General features: G+C 39.6%; 1 protein-coding gene across 1 annotated transcript in view; it reads right to left on the bottom strand.

The window, feature by feature from the left end:
- Nucleotides 1-595: 595 nt before the first annotated feature.
- LOC135716908 (adipokinetic hormone/corazonin-related peptide receptor variant I-like) overlaps nucleotides 596-20,535 on the bottom strand; it is a 221,250-nt gene continuing 201,310 nt past the window's right edge. The window contains exons 8-9 of the mRNA XM_065239031.1: nucleotides 1,105-1,184; nucleotides 596-922 (exon numbers count right to left, since the gene is read on the bottom strand). Of these exons, the coding sequence (XP_065095103.1) occupies nucleotides 722-922; nucleotides 1,105-1,184 (281 nt within the window). The 3' untranslated portion in view covers nucleotides 596-721. The remainder of the gene's footprint in view (nucleotides 923-1,104; nucleotides 1,185-20,535) is intronic.

Genomic DNA, 20,535 nt, shown 5'->3' with positions numbered 1-20,535 from the left:
TAATCGATTTGCTTGGAACCAATAGGCTAGTTAAGTAGTGAGCCAATTTAAAATCGTTCGTTTCCACTCCACAATGGAGGCCACACGCCCAATGTAAATTTACCCGGTTGAGACTCTCCTTAGATTTCTCCAACCGGACCGGGAATCGAACCCGCCGCCAATAATACCATACCTTTACTGACTAGGCTATCAGAGGCCCCTGGTTCAGTTTCAGAATCACATTTTTGTTATAAATGCAACTCAAAATAATTGAAAATTTAAGGTAATTGTGATTTATTAAATTAATTGGATTAATTAGCGAAAGTGAATCACCTTGTAACGAAATTTAAACCACGTTTTGTTGGATTCATAATTGAATCCATTCGAATGGGTATTCCCTCCCAAGCAAGGCAGGTGATATTTAAAATTGAAATCGGGTGGTCATCCATAACGTTTAAATTTCTGAACATTAATTTCGATTTATTCAATTCGCGCTGAATGCAACAAAAATATATCTATGAAGACTCACTCTTGGCTTTTGTGCGATTTCAAAATGTATTTAAAAAATACCATTCGCTTTGATTCTCTTACCTCTCACCATCCATCCATTTCCTGATAGTCACGGTTTTACTCACTATTCACACAGTAATTTAATTGTACGGAAAGTTACAGCATCCAGGTTGTCGTCGCGTACGCACTTTTTCTAGCTAGTTTTGGTTCGACTGCGTCGGCTGTTGGTTTATCATCGCCAACCACCGGTGTCCAGACTCCGGGTCAGACCGCAGTCGACCGTCGAGTCGCACTCGTTCGGCGTCGGATCCGAGTAGAACGATGGCCGCGACAGCATCAGCGACCGTTCGTCTGCCAACACTGCAAACTCGCTGCAGCTCGGCTGGAAACCCTTCCGGGTGATGCCGCTGCTCATCGCCACCGTTCGGATTGGCTGTTTTGGGGGAAGGAAAAATCGAGAGGTTTGAATTGAACAGTTGGAATATTTTCCCCTATATGAAAGTACCCAAGTGAAATATACAGAGCATGCAAAAACCTTCAGGTTCATGGAATTTTTCCACACTTGAAAAAGGATGTTCCCAATACGCAACACCTAGCAACAGCTCCCCATCTTACCTCGCTGACGATCCGTCCGCCAACAACCGAAGAATAGTATCCGAATCTCGTCGTTGCCACGGTTGTGCCTCCAACGCCACCTTATCGGAAGGACAGACATGAAAAAAAGGAAAACGGGAAAATCACAGTCAGATCACATGTTGCATCGAGAGCAGCTTGTGTAGGCATATGTCTGCAATTGTATCAGTTCATTGAAGGAAAAATCCATCCGATTCGTTACTCAGACAGCAGGAATGTTCTAGTGAAATCTAGCACAAAGAGATTTTCATCACGAAAAAATAAACGTTTTATTGAATACGGTTCCAATCATATGATCGATACACAAACTAATACCTCTCCAACGGTGCAGCCATGGTGAATTAAGAGCTATTGAGAGGTAACTCTCTTATTTTTCATATGTGTGTCCGACCATCTTAAATCCATGCGGCCCCTTTTTAAGGAGCATCCATAATTTTAATTTTGGAATTTACACACAGTTTAGTTCCCTCTAACTAAAACTAGGGTACGGGTAAAACTTGTCTGCAACCAGCTCACCATAAAGCTACTACTAAAAATGTTACTCCAAACGTTACGATGTTTTAATTGAAACGTTTCGGTCTTTTGACTTAACCTTTCCCAGGGGACATAAAATTGTGCTGTCTTTCGTTCAGCATAAAAAGTTATACGATCTTAATCTAAAACAAACCCGCGTGAAGATCTCATATCTAATCCCTTGGATCGAAACATTGAAGACTGAAAAACGTAAACAAAATTACGAATTCTTCTAGATTTTTTAAATTTCCCGTAAGTCTAGACTATTCTGAAGTTTTCAGTACCGTAAAACGGGGTGTACACTGATAATTTTTTTAAAGTGTATTCTAAATATTTTTTGCAGCAATGAATAATTTTTAAATATTATATTTTTAAAACAAGTACTGAGGATCCAGGAGTTAATTCGTTAGTTATTTGTTTAACGGAAATTAAAGCATTTGCACTATTTTTTAAGTTGTGTGACCGAACCAGGGCGTCACAATATCAGCTTCAATCGACCAAATCGATGCGACGAAGAGACTGCTGGCTTTCTTTTTCTGTTAAAGTCGAACAGCTTCGCAGCATTCTAGAACCTCAAACAAATTTTCAATCGCTTGTCTCTCTTTCTCCCGTCGCTCCATTGGTCTTCCTTTCAAGCTTCGGTGAAACTGATGAGCGAAAGAGCGCTCGACTTTGATAGTTTTCTCTTTCATGAAACACATCAACAGAGGTTTCATGACGTATATGACGGAAAATGAAATAACACATTTAAAACATGTGAAGATTACACGTAATGTTTTTAATTTATCTTCCATCCATATATTTATCTAAAAAAATGATCAAAAACGGGACATAACGCATTTTAAACAAATTGAAAGAGCGGTGATAGAATGTTCGTGAAAGGGGATTGAAAGCCATAATGAGGTTCGTTTAACTAGAAAATCGACGTTCCTTACATTGAAAGCGATGAACAAAGCAACGACGAGAAGTTCCACAGCCAGCCTTTCCTTCTATGCGTCCTGCTTTTTTATTTTCGTTTTTTGCTGATATGTATGAGAGAAAAAAACACGAGTTCATTTTAGAGTTTCGAAAATGTAGAGCCCTGGACCGAACATCAGTATTTTGATTTGGGGTTACTTTGATAATGCTCGATGAATATAGAAAAAAATCGTGAAACTCAAACTTTTCAGTTCTTTAAATATGGAACTTTGAATGAGTATATAATCAGAAAACAGCATAAGCAATCAAAATACTACATTGAATTTGTGATGGCTATATCGGAAATAGTCACACAAGTCGTATTAAAAGTTTAAAAATGCACAAAATTTAGAAAAATACGTTGTTATTTGCAGAGAATTTGAGGCAGAAATATCGTCAGCATATGCGAATTACAATTCAAGAGGGTAGAGAACAATATAAAATCTGATCCCAAAACGTTCTTTAACTTCGCGAACGAAAAAATGAAGTCATGTACATTCCCATCACGCATGCAGTTTGTGAGAGTTTGATAGCACTGATAGTGAGGATATTTGTAACCAATTTGCTCGCTTTTTCCAAAACCTATATAAGAAATCCAGTAATGCTCTCGATTTGAACTATTTTTCTTACCTACAGGAAGGGGAAAATGACGTATCAGTTAATATTAACACTGTTCAAGAAATTTTTATGACTATTGAAAGTCTCGATGCCGGAAAAGGACCTGGTCCTGATGAACTACCTTCATTTTTATTGAAAAAAATAGCAATGAGTTTTGTTAAACCATTGTTTTGGCTTTACAATTTATCTCTCAAAACAGGTGATTTTCCAAAAAATTGGAAGAAATCATTTTTAGTCCCAATATTTAAATCTGGCAAACGGTCAGACATTAAAAACTATAGAGGTATTGCAATTATGTCATGCATTCCTAAAATGTTTGAAGCAATTGTTAACCAAAAAATATTTAACCAGGTTAAGCATCGCATTTCAAATAATCAACATGGTTCTTTTAAAGGTTGGTCAACGTTTACTAATCTTTTGGAATTTTTCTATTGAAGCAATGGATAGAGGTAATACGGTTGAAACCTTATACACTGATTTTAGTAAGGTCTTAAACAGAGTAGACATTCCCTTACTTCTTTTTAAATTAAAACGTTTAGGTATGACATGTACACTTTTAAAATGGATTGGATCATACTTGACAGAAAGAACACAGATGGTCCGCTTTAAAGGAAAAATATCTTCGCCAGTTAATGTTACCTCGGGTCCTTTATTATTTATTTTATTTGTGAATGACGTGAAGTTTGTGTTAAATCGTTTAAATGTGCTCATATATGCTGATGCATATGGAAATGGAAATCTTTGACAGTTCTGATTTGATACATTTTCAAAATGAAATTGATGTTTTCTACAATTGGTGCGTTAAAAGTCTGCTGGACATTAATGTTAAAAAATGCAATATTATTTATTTTTTCCAGAAAACACACTACTCTAGATTTTACCTGTACTCTGGGAAACCAGCTGTTTGTAAGATGCGATAAAATTAGGTACTTAGGAGTAATTCTTGACTCGAAGTTGACATTTGTAGATCATGTGAATACCACAATTCACAAAGCAAATAATATGTTGGGATCCATAAAAAGGTTCAGTTACCATTTTAAAGACCCATTTATCATCAAAACACTTTATATAGCTTACGTGAGCTCCATACCATGAAACTTATATAAATCGTATAGAATCAGTTCAAAAACAGTTTTTGTTATTTGCTCTTAGGAAACTAGGCTGGACCTCTTTTCCCCTTCCTTCTTATGAGTCCCGTTGCATGTTGATAAACATTGAAACACTTAAGAAACGAAGAGAAATTTCCATGATTTCCTTTGTTAATGATATTATCTCACAACGTAAAAATTCAGAAAAAATATTAGCAAGCTTAAATTTTTACGTACCATCATGCATGTTAAGAACTCAATGAATTTTAACTGTCACCTCACAGAATGAATTATGGTAAAAATGGACCAATCAACAGAATGATGAGAGTTTATAATAATTATTGTGAGCGTATAGATCTAACTATGTCTAAAGATTCAGTAAGGAGAACACTAACTGCTAGACTTTCATCTCGTTAAGTTTAAACAATTTTTTTTAAATTATAGTCACTTTAACGCTCTTGGGTCATTCGTGACTTGTCCGGGGGTGAGATTTAAACTCGTGACTTTTTTATTTCTTAGATATTTGTATATGTAGTTTACATTTATTGACAATTTCAAATAAAACGTTTGAATTTAAATAGCTTGTAAGGCAACAGAACTATTGTTAAACGGTCTACACTGATTGACGACAAATAAATAAATTGTTTGTCGATTTCTAAAAAAAATATGGTTTGAGTGCGAACAGGCGAAAAATACGAAAATAGTTTTTTAATATGTTTGTAAAATATGAAATACATACTATATAAAAACTAAGCAAGTAGCGAGTAAATTTAATCTTTATATTATACTATCAAAGTTACCCGCATTATCAAAGATACCCAGTTTTACGGTACTTCCCTAAAGTTAAAGGAACTGTTCTAAAGATCTCCTATCTTCAATAAAATTCTCTAGACTTCCTTAAATTTTTTCATAACGCAATTTTATTTTTTTTAACTAATTGAACTCTTGAAATTCTTCGATCTATAGGGTGTCCCAGAATGTCTAAGCCCGATTTAAATAAAAAATCTTAATTTCAACGTAGAAAATCCGAAATCCGATCAATTGTAAGCCAAGGAGCGGATTTTTGATCTTACGCTTCTGATAAGCTTCAGCACAGATGCCTTTCCAACCATTTTGGATACTTTTTCCCAGTAATTTCCAAGCGTTGTAACGGAAACCGCTGCATTTACATTTTTCCGCAAATATGCTTTGGTAAGGGCCCAGAAAGTTTCGATTGGCCTGCCCTGGGGACAGTTTGGCGGATTAATATCCTTGGGTACGAATTAAATTTTGTTGGCTTTATACCAGGCTACCGTATCCTTGGAGTAAGGAACCGACGCCAAATCCAGCCAAAATAGTACTAACCACCAGTGGAAACTAACGATTTTAAATTGGATCACTACTTGACTAGCTTACTGGTCCCAATGACGTTTGTATAGGGTCCGGATCAACAGGCAGCTTGCTGGTGTTAGAAGCAAAAATATTGTAAGCATTGCTGAGCACTCAAGTGACGACGTCACTCTACCATAACATTCCATACTGCGAACAGTGAGATTTACGTCACTGCCAACAGCTGTTTCGGGTAAAAAAACAAACATTGCAATAAAATAGGAACACCACTAAATACTTGCACATTTCACTAACCCCAATAAGCCTGTTGGCCCGGACCTTATATGAAGGACATTGTATTGGTCCCACGTAAATATATAAGTGTACCCCATTCTAGTCGCAATTTTAGTACTACACTATGTTTGTTTTGATTCGCTATGAAAGTTTGACAGATAAAATGAGTTTATATTTACGTTTCGAGGAGTGCATCGATTAGCTTGTGACCGTCTTAGCGTTACCTCTATCATAGAGGCTCTATGGTACTAAGGCATCATGCTTGCGGATCATGAGTAACAGGCGCTTATTCAAACACTCACACATGCTGCCTGCGCTCTTCACAGTCGTCCCAGACCCGTTGTTGGATGTAGAGAGAGGGTCTTCCAACCTGCTCTAGTAGGCAACTACCACGTTAATGTTGGATTGCCTCTTCCTGATGTCTGTTCGAATTCCAGTGGTATTGTATGCAGCTCTTCACCTTCCACCACGGCTCCATCGGCCGACAACGCATCTGTTGCAGTTGGCGCTGTAAACGTAGTTCATCTCCTGCGCATATACTACCCGAATGTTCGAGGACTACGGACCAAGGTAGTTTCGTTCTTTTTGTCCGCTAGCGAGTGCGATTATGAGGTCATTGTATTGACGGAGACATGGCTCGATGACCGTTTATACAGTGCCCAACTGTTCGGAAATGCCTTTTCGGTTTATCGCACAGACCGTAATGCCTCCAACAGTGCAAAAACCCGCGGTGGAGGTGTCCTAATCGCTGCTCTACACGGAGATGAAAAACTACCCAAAATTAAGTACTTTTTCCTCAATTCTGGGGTTCAGCTCAATAACCCAAATTTGAGTAAATTGCATATAGTAGTTTCCATTTAACACCAGCAAAATAATCACCTACTCTTAAGTATATTCTACCCAAAATTAAGTTTAATTCACGTTAATTTGAGAATATGCAATTTACTCAAAAGTAACTTATTGGGCTGAACTATATCGTTGGGTCGAATCTCTCGTTCCTTTTTTGATAACAATAACGAGTGCAAGTGAGAGGCTGAAGTCAATATTAAGTAAAAAGAACTCAAATTTTGGGTATTATTTTTTCTCCGTGTAGAACAGCTGTGGGTTAGAATCACTACGCCAAGTCGATTTATTAGTGTAGGCGTGATCTATTTACCTCCTGACCACCGCGACGATGTCATTGGTATTCAGGATCATGTGTACTCCATCGGTGCTATTGTTTCCTTTTTGGAATTCAATGACTATGCTCTGCAGCTCGGAGATTATAACCAGCCTTTGCTCCGGTGGAGTAAGTCGTACGATGGGTCTTTCCAGGTTGAGTCTAACGAAGCTGCAACTCTGGCATGCACCGTTTCGGAAGCCATAGAACCTCTGATCTTTCTTGATGCAGACCACCCTGCTTTAGACGCCCTGATGAACCTCCCAGCGCCAATCGTTTTTGAGGATTGTTCCGTACACTGGATTTCCGTCGAGTCGACTATGTTGCGATTAGTGCTGCTATTTCCGGCATCGATTGGCGACCATTAGAATTAGCTGGATGTGTTGACGATGCCGTTGAATATTTCAGTCAAATGATTTGGTATATGCGACAGTTAGAAGATACTGAGAGGTTAGCACATATCATCGGCAAGAGACGTGCGTGTGAGAAAATTTGCGAAAAAATCTAAGGGCACCGGTGGGATTCGAACCCACAATTCCCATTCAGTACACGGGTGCATTGCCAATTATACAACGGTGGAAGTATGGTCTACGGATGTATTTGGCTAATGACATATGAGTTTCGAATCCGTTTCCCTTCCTTAGTCTTTTTGCGCAAGCGTTCTCAATACACAACAATCGTCTATTAACGACGTTATGTGCTTGTACCCGAGCAAAGTCCAGCATCAAAATGAAAGCAAATTGAAATCAAGTTTTGATATCAACATCAAACTGAAATCATAATTTGATTTCAGTTTACGGAATTGACAAATTTGATGTCTAATTTTGTTTTCATTTTGCTCTACATTTGCTCTTCAAAAATATGTTGTTGCGGGTTTGTTTTCATTGCCTTAGCATAACATCAAATTGAATCCTCATTTTGTTATCAACAGGAAAAATGGATATCAAATTTAGTTTTCAGTTTGCTCTCACTGATAGCAGAAATAGTTTTCAATGTGATGTCACAGAAAGATTTGTTTGCTCTCAATTTTGATTTTTTAACCGTTAAAACGACCAAAACGACAGCAACCTGAGTAATCATTATCAGCGAAATCACAACATCAAATTTAGATTTCAATTTGATCTCAGACTTTGCTCGGGTACCGCAACCACTCAGTATCGGTCGATGTGAACAAACATAACTCGTCTCTGTTCTACATCACACATGTTGGATACATGTTGGATGATTTGGGATATCATGGCTGAATTTGTACCTATTGCCAGCCCCGCACCAAATCCACCGTGGTCTAACGGTCACTTGCGTCGACTGAAACGGTATAGGGCTAAATCGCTACGAAGATACTGCCAAAATCGTTCGTACATTACGAAGCAGGAGTTCAACCGCACAAGTAACGACTATAGGAACTGCAACAGATTCCTGTATCGACGATATGTCTTCCGCACGCAATCATCTCTTCGCAGAAATCCAAAGCGTTTCTAGTCGTTTGCAAACTCTAAAAAGAACGAAGTCGGTTTGCCATTGTCTGTTCATATCGGTGAGCAAACCGCTGAATCTGAATCGGAAAAATGCCGCCTTTTTGCTCAACATTTCATGAGTTCGTTCAATGAATCTTCGGCCTCACCAAATCAAGTCACGATTGCTATAAGCGATTCTCCAACTGATGCATTTGAGCTCCGTCCGTTTCACATCAGTGAACATACCGTCAATCTCTTCAAAGGTTGAAATTCTCGTTTGCTGCCGGGCCAGACGGCATTCCTGCGTCCGTTCTGAAGCTGTGTTCGGAATCGTTGCTGACTCCCTTGGCGAAGTTATTTAATCTGTCACTACAGGAGAGTAAATTTCCTGAGGCGTGGAAATTTTCGTATATGTTCCCCGTCCACAAGAAAGGTGATAAAAGGAATGTCCAGAATTACAGAGGAATCACATCACTATGTTGCCGCCCAAAGTATTCGAGATCATCATCAATGAGGCGCTCTTCAGGTCTTGTAAAAATTACATCTCCACGGCTCAGCATGGATTCTACCCAAAACGGTCAGTTACAACCAATTTGACCGAATTCGTGTCGCTCTGCGTTCGGACAATGGACTCTGGCGGACAAATCGACGCGGTTTACAGTGATCTCAAGGCTGCATTTGACCGAGTAGACCTCAACATTCTTTTGAGCAAGCTTGAGAAACTCGGATTGTCTGGATCCTTCATCTCGTGGTTCATATCTTACCTTACGAACCGTTCGCTTTGCGTTAAGATTGGAGCTTCTCATTCTGAAGTGTTCACGAACGTTTCTGGCGTTCCCGGGGGAAGTAATCTGGAACCCCGTTCTGTTTTCACTTTTCGTCAACGAGCTTTCGTGTCACCTGGATGCCGGCTATTCTACGCTGACGATGTCACAATGTATGTGGTTATCAATTGAATCGCTGATTGTGAGGAGTTGCAGCTGATTGTGGACCGTTGGTGCTCCTGTAATTTCTTGACGCTCAGCATCAACAAGTGCAATGTGATATCATTTCACCGCAAACGAAACCCAATAATATTTGATTATTTCATTTCCGGGCAACCATTAGAAAGGATTAGCCAGGTCAAAGATTTGGGAGTAACACTTGACTGTGAATTGACCTTCAAACCGCACTACAATGACATCCTGACTAAAGTTAACAGTAAATTACACGCTATTTCAAAACTATTTGGGTAGAATCCACCCAGATCTATCAAAACTGAACCTACCCAAAATTGGGTAAACTATGTTGGGAGTGGCAAGTTGACAAATTAACAACGTCGATCGGATTCATGTCGATGTTGTTCATTTGTCAACTTGTAACTCACAACACAGTTTACCCATTTTTGGGTAGGTTCAGTTTTGACCGATCTGGGTGGATTCTACCCAAATTTAAGTAGTTTTGAAAAAGCGTGTATGTTCAAAATATCTGAAGACTTTCGCGACCCGCATTGCCTGCGGGCGCTGTATTGTTCGTTAGTACGTTCAATCTTAGAGTATAGTGCATGCTGGATGCTAGATTTGAGAGTGTACAGAGAAAGTTTGTTCGCTACGCGCTTCGTCATCTGCCTTGGCGTGACACGGCTAGCTTGCCGTCTTACGTTGATCGCTGTCGTCTGCTTGGAATTGAAACCTTGGAACAAGCTGTGTTTACTGCTAAAATCATTACCAGCGAGGTTGTTTCCCCCGAATTACTTCGGCAGCTTTTCTTTTACGCACCTGAGAGAGTGATTAGACAGCGTAATTTTGTACATCTTGCAGCTCGTAATCGGCAATATGGTTTGAATGAACCTATCCGAGCCGTCACTAATGCGTTTAATGACGTCTATGCATTGTTTGACCTTTAATGTGCCGTTAACTGTTTTTATTAGAAGAGTAGGGGGAGGTAGCTCATCGATTCTTCCGGTTCGCCTCCTAGCATCGTGCTATAAGGTATCAGGCGATAACCAGGGTAGTTGATCGATAGCTCGATGACGTCGTTTCGTTGGCGTCTGCAATGGGAACTTCTCATAGCAGGCGTTGACGATGGGATGGGTTGTCGAGTTGTTGAATAGCAACTATCGTGGTAACTCACCGATTACCTGTCGATCTGCCAAATTTGGAAAGACGTCTGCATTGAATTGTCTCATATAATAATATTCCGCCCACTATATCACAAGAAATTGCTAGCAGCTGAGTGGAATGGAGATAAGTTAAGCATTGGGTACAGGACCAAGTCTCTCCTGGGTGGTGCCAAAAGATGAGCGCAATAGAATCATCAAGTTGCCATAAGACACGGAATGAGACTATTGCATGGCTGGGTAGTCAAAGTCTTCCATTCGTTAGTCATTTCATGTGGATTAGAACAGGTTTAGGTTTAGGGTGGGCGTTGGCCAGATTTTGATTTTTGAGATTTAATCCTAAATAGGACCTACATTATTTAATACACTAGTAACCTCAACTTCTGTCACAATGTTTCATTGTGGCTAATCAACACTCAATGGGTAAAATATAAAATTTGCGGTAAATTTGAATAAAAGGGAACTTGGAGTGTAGAGCGCACTGCCCACTGGACGATTCTGAAGCCTGACCAAGTGAGTGGGTTACGGTTTTATTTGATTGTACGTCATTTCCAAGTTATATATACATAGATACATTCATACCATTGGCATTTTGTATTTGAGATAAGACAGAGACAGGATGCGGAGGGCCCGCTTGGGGGTAGCGTAACCCATGTTATGGCTTCCATTTATTAAATAGTTCAGATAGGCTGGAAATGATAGGTTCATGGTGAGAAAATGTACCATATGGTGCAGGTTCACTGATCAAAATTAGATTCAAATCGTCAGGCCCTGCCCTGGAATAAGGGGATTGACGATGATTTGTCAAGTTTCATTTTGCATTTGCATATAATTGTAAGTTTAGGTTCGGTTTTGTAATTGTAAGATAGATAGTTTGCCTCAATTGAAACATTGAGTTGTATAAACTTGACGAATCATACCTCTAAAATAGTAGTAGTTTCAGTGCCGCATTATCTAACAACCACTGCCTGCAACTAATGTTGGAGGGGTCGGCAGGGTTGACTACGGATCAAAACTAACATAACGCTAACACTGAAATGATCCCGAAACTAACGCTCTTAGTTTTTTCTACCGAGCTCGGCTGTGCGGGACTCGGCGGGGAGGGTTTCGCTGAGATCTCGGCGGGAGTGACATTTGATTGTGGTCTCGGATAATGCCTTTTCTAATAATCTGCCTACGTTTCTTTTCTTTGTTATCTACTTCATCCCCTTTTTATTTTTCTGCTCTTCTTTCCTCTTCTCTTCTTTTATTTTGTTTGTTTAAATATAACTAATACTAATACCTCCTTGTTTTCTCTCTAATTTGTCTACTATGTCCCACCATCACGATGAGAGATGAGCTACCGTACATGGTACACGCTCATATACACTCCCAAAATAGTATACCGCAACAGGTGTAATTTCGTATAGTTCTGTTACTCTCTTTTCAGCAAAACAACAACAACAAAAACCTCTATAACTCTTCTCAATTCTTTTAATCTCCTACTATCCCCTATAAATGTATCAGAAACTAGTGGGACTGTCTGTGCAAACAGAAACAGGCCTGCTAGTGGAAGAAGGTCGTTATGCTATACGGTCTAGCATAGGCCTACGGCCAGGTTTCAGTACGTACACACTCGCTTAACGGCAGATTGGTTTACAGTGGTCGACCAGGGTGTGTGCTGATAAATTACAAAATTACAATTACATCATTATTTCATACATCAGCTTGAATTACGTTGATCGATATTACATTTTTTTTTTGCTGTGCACTACACCACCGGAGCTAGCAAAGTTCAACAATCCATCGTTGCTTATGCCTTTGTTGTCGTTTGGAACCAGTTTTGCGAGGTAGGCGACGATTGTGCGTATTTCTCGCGTAACTTTTGAAAAGGACCTATTTATAGCCTGAACAATACGGAAAGAGCAAATTGAAACATTGAACGTCGCGTGAAAGTGGAACTTAATGAAGGCCAAAGTACTTTTTCGTAGTTTTTAGTTTTCGGATTTGAAAGATCGTCGGTTACAGTGTAAGTAAAATCGTTGTCGTTGATTCCGGGTTTGAATGGATACAAAAATTTGAGCAACGGTATTATGTAATATGAGGGGCTCGGTGGCCTTAGAGCAACCGTTTTTGCTTACTGAGCAGAACATCATGAGTCTAATCTCAGGCCCATCCACATTCAAGATTCGTCAATCGTTTTATTTGTTAATATGACTACATGGTAATAACAGCAACTCGGTGATTAAAAAGGTGCTCGTCTGCCTAGTGGCAAACGTTTTTGCTTACTGAGCAGAAGACCGTGGGTTTAGTCCCAAGCTCCTTCGCGTTATATGATCGTTAGGACATCAATTCAGCTTATCGTTTACCAAAACGAACCCTGCTGCAAACCCAACCCTCTTATCCAACATCCCAGTGATTCCTCGTGGAAGTGCAGAGGTGTTCTCGACTTCCATCAAAGCGAGTGTCATGTCAACACAATCCTTCCCATTCCTTTCTTGACCTGTGTTCGGGCGCGGCCGGCGCTGGTATTGCCTAATTTAAGATCACCAGTTTTTACACATTGAGGATGATTGCTAGTCCCAAGCATCGTCTATTGGTTCTCTGTGTAATTACAGCTGATCTGGCAATAACAGAGTAGCAACCGTGGGCGGTCAATCAAGCTCAAGCTCGTTAACTGTTTTTATTAGAAGACTGTCCTGAATTAGAATATGTCCTGTTTTTGTTTTAATTATACTTTTTTAATTCATTAAGACAACCATATGTCAGATGAATCATTGGAACAATAAATAAACAATAAATAAACATTGGTTGTCATTGTCTCCGTTGTCGCAAAAGGTTTGGCAAGCATACCACACTTACAAATGGCTTGCCAACCCATAGCCTTTTACCGAATTTTTCACGATTTCACGAACGATGTAGTATCAACAAGGAATCAAAAATATCATCAAATGACAAAATGACAAGCGATCAACGAACCGAATAATAACGCTATGTCAGAAGTGCAAAGCAATAATGATATAATCTTCTTCCTTCTTTTTCATGACAAGCAGCTCGTGCGACACAACTCACTCGGGACGGTAGAAGGAAACGAGCAAATTGTTGGCAAGCTGCTTCACGAAGTAAAGCCGAACATGATACACGTGTGTTAACGGGAATTTTTTTGTTATGTCTTTTCTCGATTCATATCAAGCTATGTCCTCATCCGTGTATATTGCAACAAAGCAGGCAAGCAATTGGCGTTGACGGCGACTCTGTAGCTCTTTACTCCTATGAGAAAATCCATAAGCAAACGTCAGACTGTGCGTGAAACATGGCGGACTTTGTATTATCCTTTCACTCCACCGAAAATTCCCATAAGAAACTATCTAAATTTGCTGGAAGAGCTAATTTTTCGATGGTGCCGTCAACGCCAATATATCATTATCCTTCTACCACTCGGATCGAGCCATGTTACAGAGCGAGTTTGTCATGGTAGTCGTAGCAACCATTTCGTCTGTATCGATGGTTGCTTTATGTGTTCGGATTCGCTGAGTATCAACAATCAATACGAAACTATCGATTTGAAATTGGCTCACTTCTTGACTAAAGGGTGTCCACGATAAAATTGCCACACACAAAATTGATTCGCAAAATTCGAGTTTTCATCCGATTGCCATCAAATTTTCAGGGATTGAGATATAACTATTAAACTTCATTTTACCATTTTACTCGTATTTTATTTACAGTCCATACGCAAATGCCCGCACCTTGGCCTTAACCCCGGCCATAAGATTCTGCACAACCTGTGAATCAACCGTTTTTTGCATGTAAACCCATACTTTCTTCAGTTCCTCGACTGTCTTCACTACCTTAGGTCGTTTAAGAAGGTGCTGCTTCATAATCGCCCAGTACTTCTCGATGGGGCGGAGCTCCGGAGTGTTGGGAGGGTTGAACATTTTCGGCACGAAATTGACCTTATTGTCCGCATACCACTTCAGCACGTCCTTGGAGTAGTGGCATGAGGCCAAATCCGGCCAGAAGATTGTTGGGACGTTGTGGGCCTTCAGGAGAAGAAGCAGCCGCTTCTGGAGGCACTCTTTTATGTACACCTGTCCGTTCATCGTGTCCTGGGTCACGAAAGGTGCACTCCGCTTCCCGCACGTGCAGATGGCTTGCCAAACCAGGAATTTCTTCGCAAATTTGGACATCTTCTGAGTGCGGACATGCTCCGGAACGCTGAACTTATCCTTGGCCGTGAAAAACAGGTTGCCGGGGATCTGTTTGAAGTCGGCCTTCACATATGTTTCGTCGTCCATGATGCAGCATTCAACTTTCGTCAGCATGTTGAGGTACAACTTCCTGGCACGGGTTTTGGCGGACTTGTTCTGCTTCTCGTCGCGATTAGGGGCCTTTTGTACCTTGAACGTTCGAAGCCCAGCCTTAGTTTTGGCCTTCTGGACAAAACTGCGGCTTAGGTGCAGCTTTTTAGCCACATCCCTAACGGAGGCGTTCGGATTTCGGTTGAAGGCCCCAACTACGCGGTTGTGATTTTTGGTGTTGTACGGAATACTTTTTCCTTCACTTCTGGGCTTCCGATCGGTGGTCAACCGTTCCTCGAACCGCTTAATCACTCGCGACACCGTGGAATTCGCGATTCCCAACATTTTAGCGATGGAACGATGCGATAGATCCTTGTTCTCGTGATGAATGCGCAAGATTTTATCACGCACGAGCTGTTCTTTCGACTCCATTTCCGCGAGTTTTGATCACAGGACTTTAAAACTTGCAGGATGTAAATAATGCACTATGAACTAAATCCACCCAAATTTTCATTAAATTCTACCCAACGGTTAAAAATTTAGAGCAATTTCATAGTGTGGCAATTTCATCGTGGACACCCTTTAGCCTGTTGGTCCCAAGCAAATCGATTAACGTACCACATTCTAGTCAACAATCTAGTACTACACAATGTTTGTTTTGATTCGCTATGAAAGTTTGACAGATAAAATGAGGGGTTAGTGGAATTTCCTATGTTTCGAGGGGTGAATCGATGGTAGTACCATAGAGGTAACTCCAAGACTAGAAGGTCCCGAAATAACGTGCTCAACTTTTTGGCTCAGCTCTGGTACTCTCTTCGGTCCCAAGCTAATCGATTCACCCCTCGAAACATAGGAAAATCCACTAACCTCCTAGAGGTAAGACAATCGTTGAGTTACTCATATTTACTCAAAAACAAACAAAGTAGTCTAATATTTTTCATCAAATAATATTAAAACAATCCCCGTCTGACAAAATTTTTTGATTTCAAGATTTAGTTTTCATTCATTAAAAAATCCAAGTTTAGGTCTCTTTTGCTTTTTAGAATGGATGGCTAAAGTGTAATGTCTTTGAAATTTTTGGTGATGTGGTGTTGTTAGTCTTTTCATATCCCAGCCATTTATAATTACCCGGGAATCTTAAAATAGCTGAAGACTAATCCCGGAAATCGGGAAATATTTTCGGTAGTTATTTATTAAAACTTGAACTTCGTCAGGATTTCTCCCGGAAGATTTTTCCGACAATTTCTGGAAGTTTCTTCCAACTTCCCCTTGAAGATTTTGACCAGCTTCTTCGGAAGGATTCTTATGATTTCTCTGGGAGGTCTCGTCTGACTTTGCACAAAAGTTTCTTCCAGCATCTCCTGGAAGTTTTTTTTAAACTTGCCCTGGAAGAATCTTCCACCTTCGTCCATTGTTCAACGGAAGTTTCATCATCTTTTCATTCTAACAGTATCAGATTATAATCAGAAGTCCTAGAATACAATCAGACGTCCTACCGCTGGAAGTGGAAACTATTTCCCATTTCATCCGGACTTCCAACGGATTGCTTTTCTGAAGTAATCCTGAAAGTTTTATCCGGCTGCCTAAATTTGCATGGAGTTCTCTTCTAACTTCGTCCGGGAGTTTCCCACAGATTGTGTCAGAAGCGTCTACCGGTTTCGTTTGAAACATTCTTCGCCAGGAAGCTTTCCTGCCTTCGCACTAAAGATTCGTCAAACTTTCTCCGGAAATTTCTATCAATTTTCCCCAAAAGTTGTGTGGTCATTTAATATAACATATGAAGTCAAACTAGTTTTCTGGGAATCGGGAAATGATAATTCTGGTAAATTGCTCGGGAAGGAAACACTAGATGGTGTGATTTCAAGACTAAGGAAGTAAGAATTTGGCCAAATGTTTTCAGGAGATTCATTTAGCTCATGAAAATTAACACTCAATCTCACAAAATCGGTAAAAGAGGTTTCATATTTTGTTGCACTACATGCCTGAAATGAGGAAACTCTTTCGTGATGAGCAACATTTTATTTACCAGCATTGATTAAGGAAGAGGGGTTTAAATCTCTGAGAATATTTAGCTGGAAAATGTCAGAGTTATAGTCAACTATCACCAGAAGCGTCCGTTGTTTTCCCTGATACTAGTGCAAAAATACATTAATAGACACGAGTTGAAAAAGGTTGAACAGGAACAGGTTGAATTTTCATCGTCTGGTGCTGTTGTGTTTATCGATATTTAACACAAAAGGAGCATTGTTGAATGCAGTCTTTTATTTAATTGTTCCTCCCAGGTCCAAATAGATAAGTTCTGGCCAACTTCATAATTGATTCTATTCTGAAACTTATATGAAGTTTGTCAATGAGCGATCGTCGAAAGGATGTAGAAACCATCACATACCATTTTTTAATACTGGGATTGCCCAGAATCTACCTTTGGATTGACTGGATTATATGGAATCCCCCCTGGACAGTCATGAATCCCCCTCAATATTGAGTGCAATTCTTCCTGTGATTGTCCGGAATCCTCCGTCGGACAGTTCATATTCCTTCTTTGGATTTTCCGAAGTTACCTTTGATATTGTTGGAAAACCGAACTGGGATTGTCTGAAATTCCCCCCAGGCTTGTTCGGAATCTGTACTGTGACTGTCATAAATCCCCTTTGCGATTGACTGGAACCCTCCTAGTGATTGTACAAAATCCCCCTGTAATAGAACGTCATCGGCATGGCAGTAAAGCAAGACAGCTCTGACTGTTCCGTAAGGTCACCATAGAAATATTCCATCGAATTTGAGGGGACAGCTTGTAGTTCCTTTCATACACGTGCAATTGCCCTTTGATTGCTGAAAGATCTTCCCAGTAAAGCATTGCAAGCGCATCGTTTAAAATGTTGTTGCTTTGCTTTGCTTGACAGTATCGGTTGCTATGTCTATTTCATGTTGAGCAACGCGAGTTACTCAGAGTTACTCAAAATTAACTCCGATTTTACTCATTATCAAAAGCTGTCTTGCCCCAAGCTAACCCCTCATTGCATTTGTCAAACTTTCATAGCGAATCAAAACAAACATTGTGTAGTACTAGAATTTCGACTATAATGGTGCACGTTAATTGATTTGCTTGGGACCAATAGGCTAGTCAAGTAGTGAGCCAATTTAAAATCGTTAGTTTCATATTGATTGTTGGTACCTCGTTTTGCCGCTAAATCTGGATCAATAATAGAAAAAGGCCCATCAGCATTTGTAAACAAATCGTTCCAAAGCACATTCATTCCTCACAAATCGAAGGCCACCCACACAAACCAACACCATCATCGTGTAGGTAGAGGTTTCCCCTATCCGATGATGGTGTTGGTTTGCGTGGATGGCCTTCGCTTTGTTAGTAAAGGGCTTTGGAACGGTTTGTTTACAAATGCTGATGGGCCCTTTTCTATTATTGATCCAGAAATTTGACTTGATGTCAGATAGTGTGACGAAGAGCGAAGGAAAACTGGGATTGGCAATAAATTTAATCAATTTGCTCTATGGAAAATGATATTCGCATCAGGTAAGAGATCGAATGGAAATACATAGTAGCATTAGAGAGTAATTGATTGGGATTGATTGCAGGTAAAATGAAATAACAGTCATCTGCAAGCAGAACGAGATGACTTCGACGACTATAGTATACAACATCAAGAGATGTTAAAGTATGAATATAAGTATATTTCATTTGCCTTCCTCAGAAACCCTCACCAAGAACAGAGTCGATGTTATAATAAGAGTCTCGCCAAGAGAAAATATTGCGAACAATCAGCACTGTATGTGATTAATTGTTCGTCAGAGTAAATGGCAACCAGATTGTTTGCAGATCGGATGACGTTTCATTCAGAAGTGAAAAATTTCATGTCGATAACGGAGCTTCTGGAAGACAAAAACAATTACAGAACCTGAAAAATGTTCAAACAAGTGCTTGGTATAACTTACAAATACCACAATGTACTAAATAAAGCTAAGTAATGTTTTCATTTAAAATTACTAAAATATTGTAGTTCACTGTCTGTGGGAACGATAATGTTTATTTACTTTGCTTGTTTGATACTCCGTTTGACAGTTTGATTGGTACTTCTGGCTTCACTCTTGGCGGGACTCTTATTATAACATTGACTCTGATCAAAAACAGTCTGATTCGACATCTGATGTCCTGTACCAGTATTCCTTCCTCTATTCGCTGACGTTCAAGCTCCACCGGTAGCCAATCACGTTGCCGACAATGCTGTTTGTTCTGCGGGTTGTTTTCTGACAAAATCCCAGAGTTTGTTCCAAATGCAGGAGTCGTAGAACCATTTTCCTTCAACTGACCAACCCGCACCCCACCCTACTTAAACGCTTTGCTGGGTTCAACAGCGAATGAGATGCAATTATGAAGTTCGAAAATTTCCAACTTCATGTCGCATGCAGTTATTATAACAAACAAACTAATTATTTTCTCTCCTTTTGTTTATGAATTCTGGATGAAATCTGCGGCACCAGCCAACACCCAATTAAGAACAGGACTGTGTCATGGTGAGCATGAGTTTGCGTAGTTTGCGTTTGAAGAAGCACCAACTTTGGACCCCTTTCCCCTTGTAGCGTATTTTACTACATACATGGCTGGTCACCCTAAAATGCTACGTCATTTATCCATCCGAGAACCAATTCTTTTTTTTTTTATCAAAACTAATTAGGCACAGAAATATTGGTCAACATACACTTCATTTATAAAAGCTGTGCACCAATATGCATAAGTGAATATATGAACGCCCATCTATGACTGTGCGCTCATATATAAGAGCAAAATGGAGCTGCAAATATCTACCATAACGTCGATTCAATAATCCGCCCTTAAATGAGGATATGAAATATAAAATAAATCATAGTTAAATGGTTGAGTATAGGCGCTCATCAGATATATTGTTGAATTCTTTGAAACCTAAACGCAAAAGAAGAGGGCATTTGTCGCATTAATGGCCCTTCGCTCATTTTCAAATTCTATTTAATTTTCATACTGCCATACTCTAGCAGAACTATCTACCTACCCTCTTCAGACCATTCTCTAGATAATAAATTATCACACTAAAGCTTCATGTTAGATAGCATTACCAACCATTTCTGAATTTCTGAGCAACCTGGTATCTGAGAGACGTGATTTAAGTTGTTGCCCAGTTGAAGATCTTCAGAATAATACTTGATCAACCTGAAGACTAGAAAAAATACCATGAGAAGTTTTTGAATATCTCTGATCTTCTGAAGGTCTTTGGAAGATATTCTGAGTCACCTGGCATCATGAGATTTTAAAGAATAGTACCTGATCAAGCTGAAGTAGTCTTGAAAAAGTATCCAGAGGACTTTGAAATAATTTCTGAGCTGCCTGGTAATCATATCAAGACCAACAATTGAAAAGGCCTCAACTGCATTTTGTAAGCAAACCATGTAAGACCATTTCTCGCGTAACATTTGAAAACGGCTTATGACCAAAATGTAAACAAATCGTTTTTTGATACTATTCTATAGCTACCAGTCGTATAGAAATGTTCCGCATTATTGATAAAAATCATTACAATAACTTTATTTTCAAAACGGCCCATCATGCTAAAACGTTTGAATAGTTACGTCGATTTGAATAGTTACGCTTGATTTT

Source organism: Ochlerotatus camptorhynchus, unplaced genomic scaffold, assembly GCF_037179485.1.
Source record: "Ochlerotatus camptorhynchus isolate MF236.1 unplaced genomic scaffold, CSIRO-AGI_Acam_v1.1 ptg000046l, whole genome shotgun sequence".
Lineage (NCBI taxonomy): Eukaryota > Metazoa > Arthropoda > Insecta > Diptera > Culicidae > Ochlerotatus > Ochlerotatus camptorhynchus.
The sequence above is the reverse complement of the archived record's forward strand: the minus strand, read 5'-3'. Positions and strand labels throughout refer to the sequence as shown.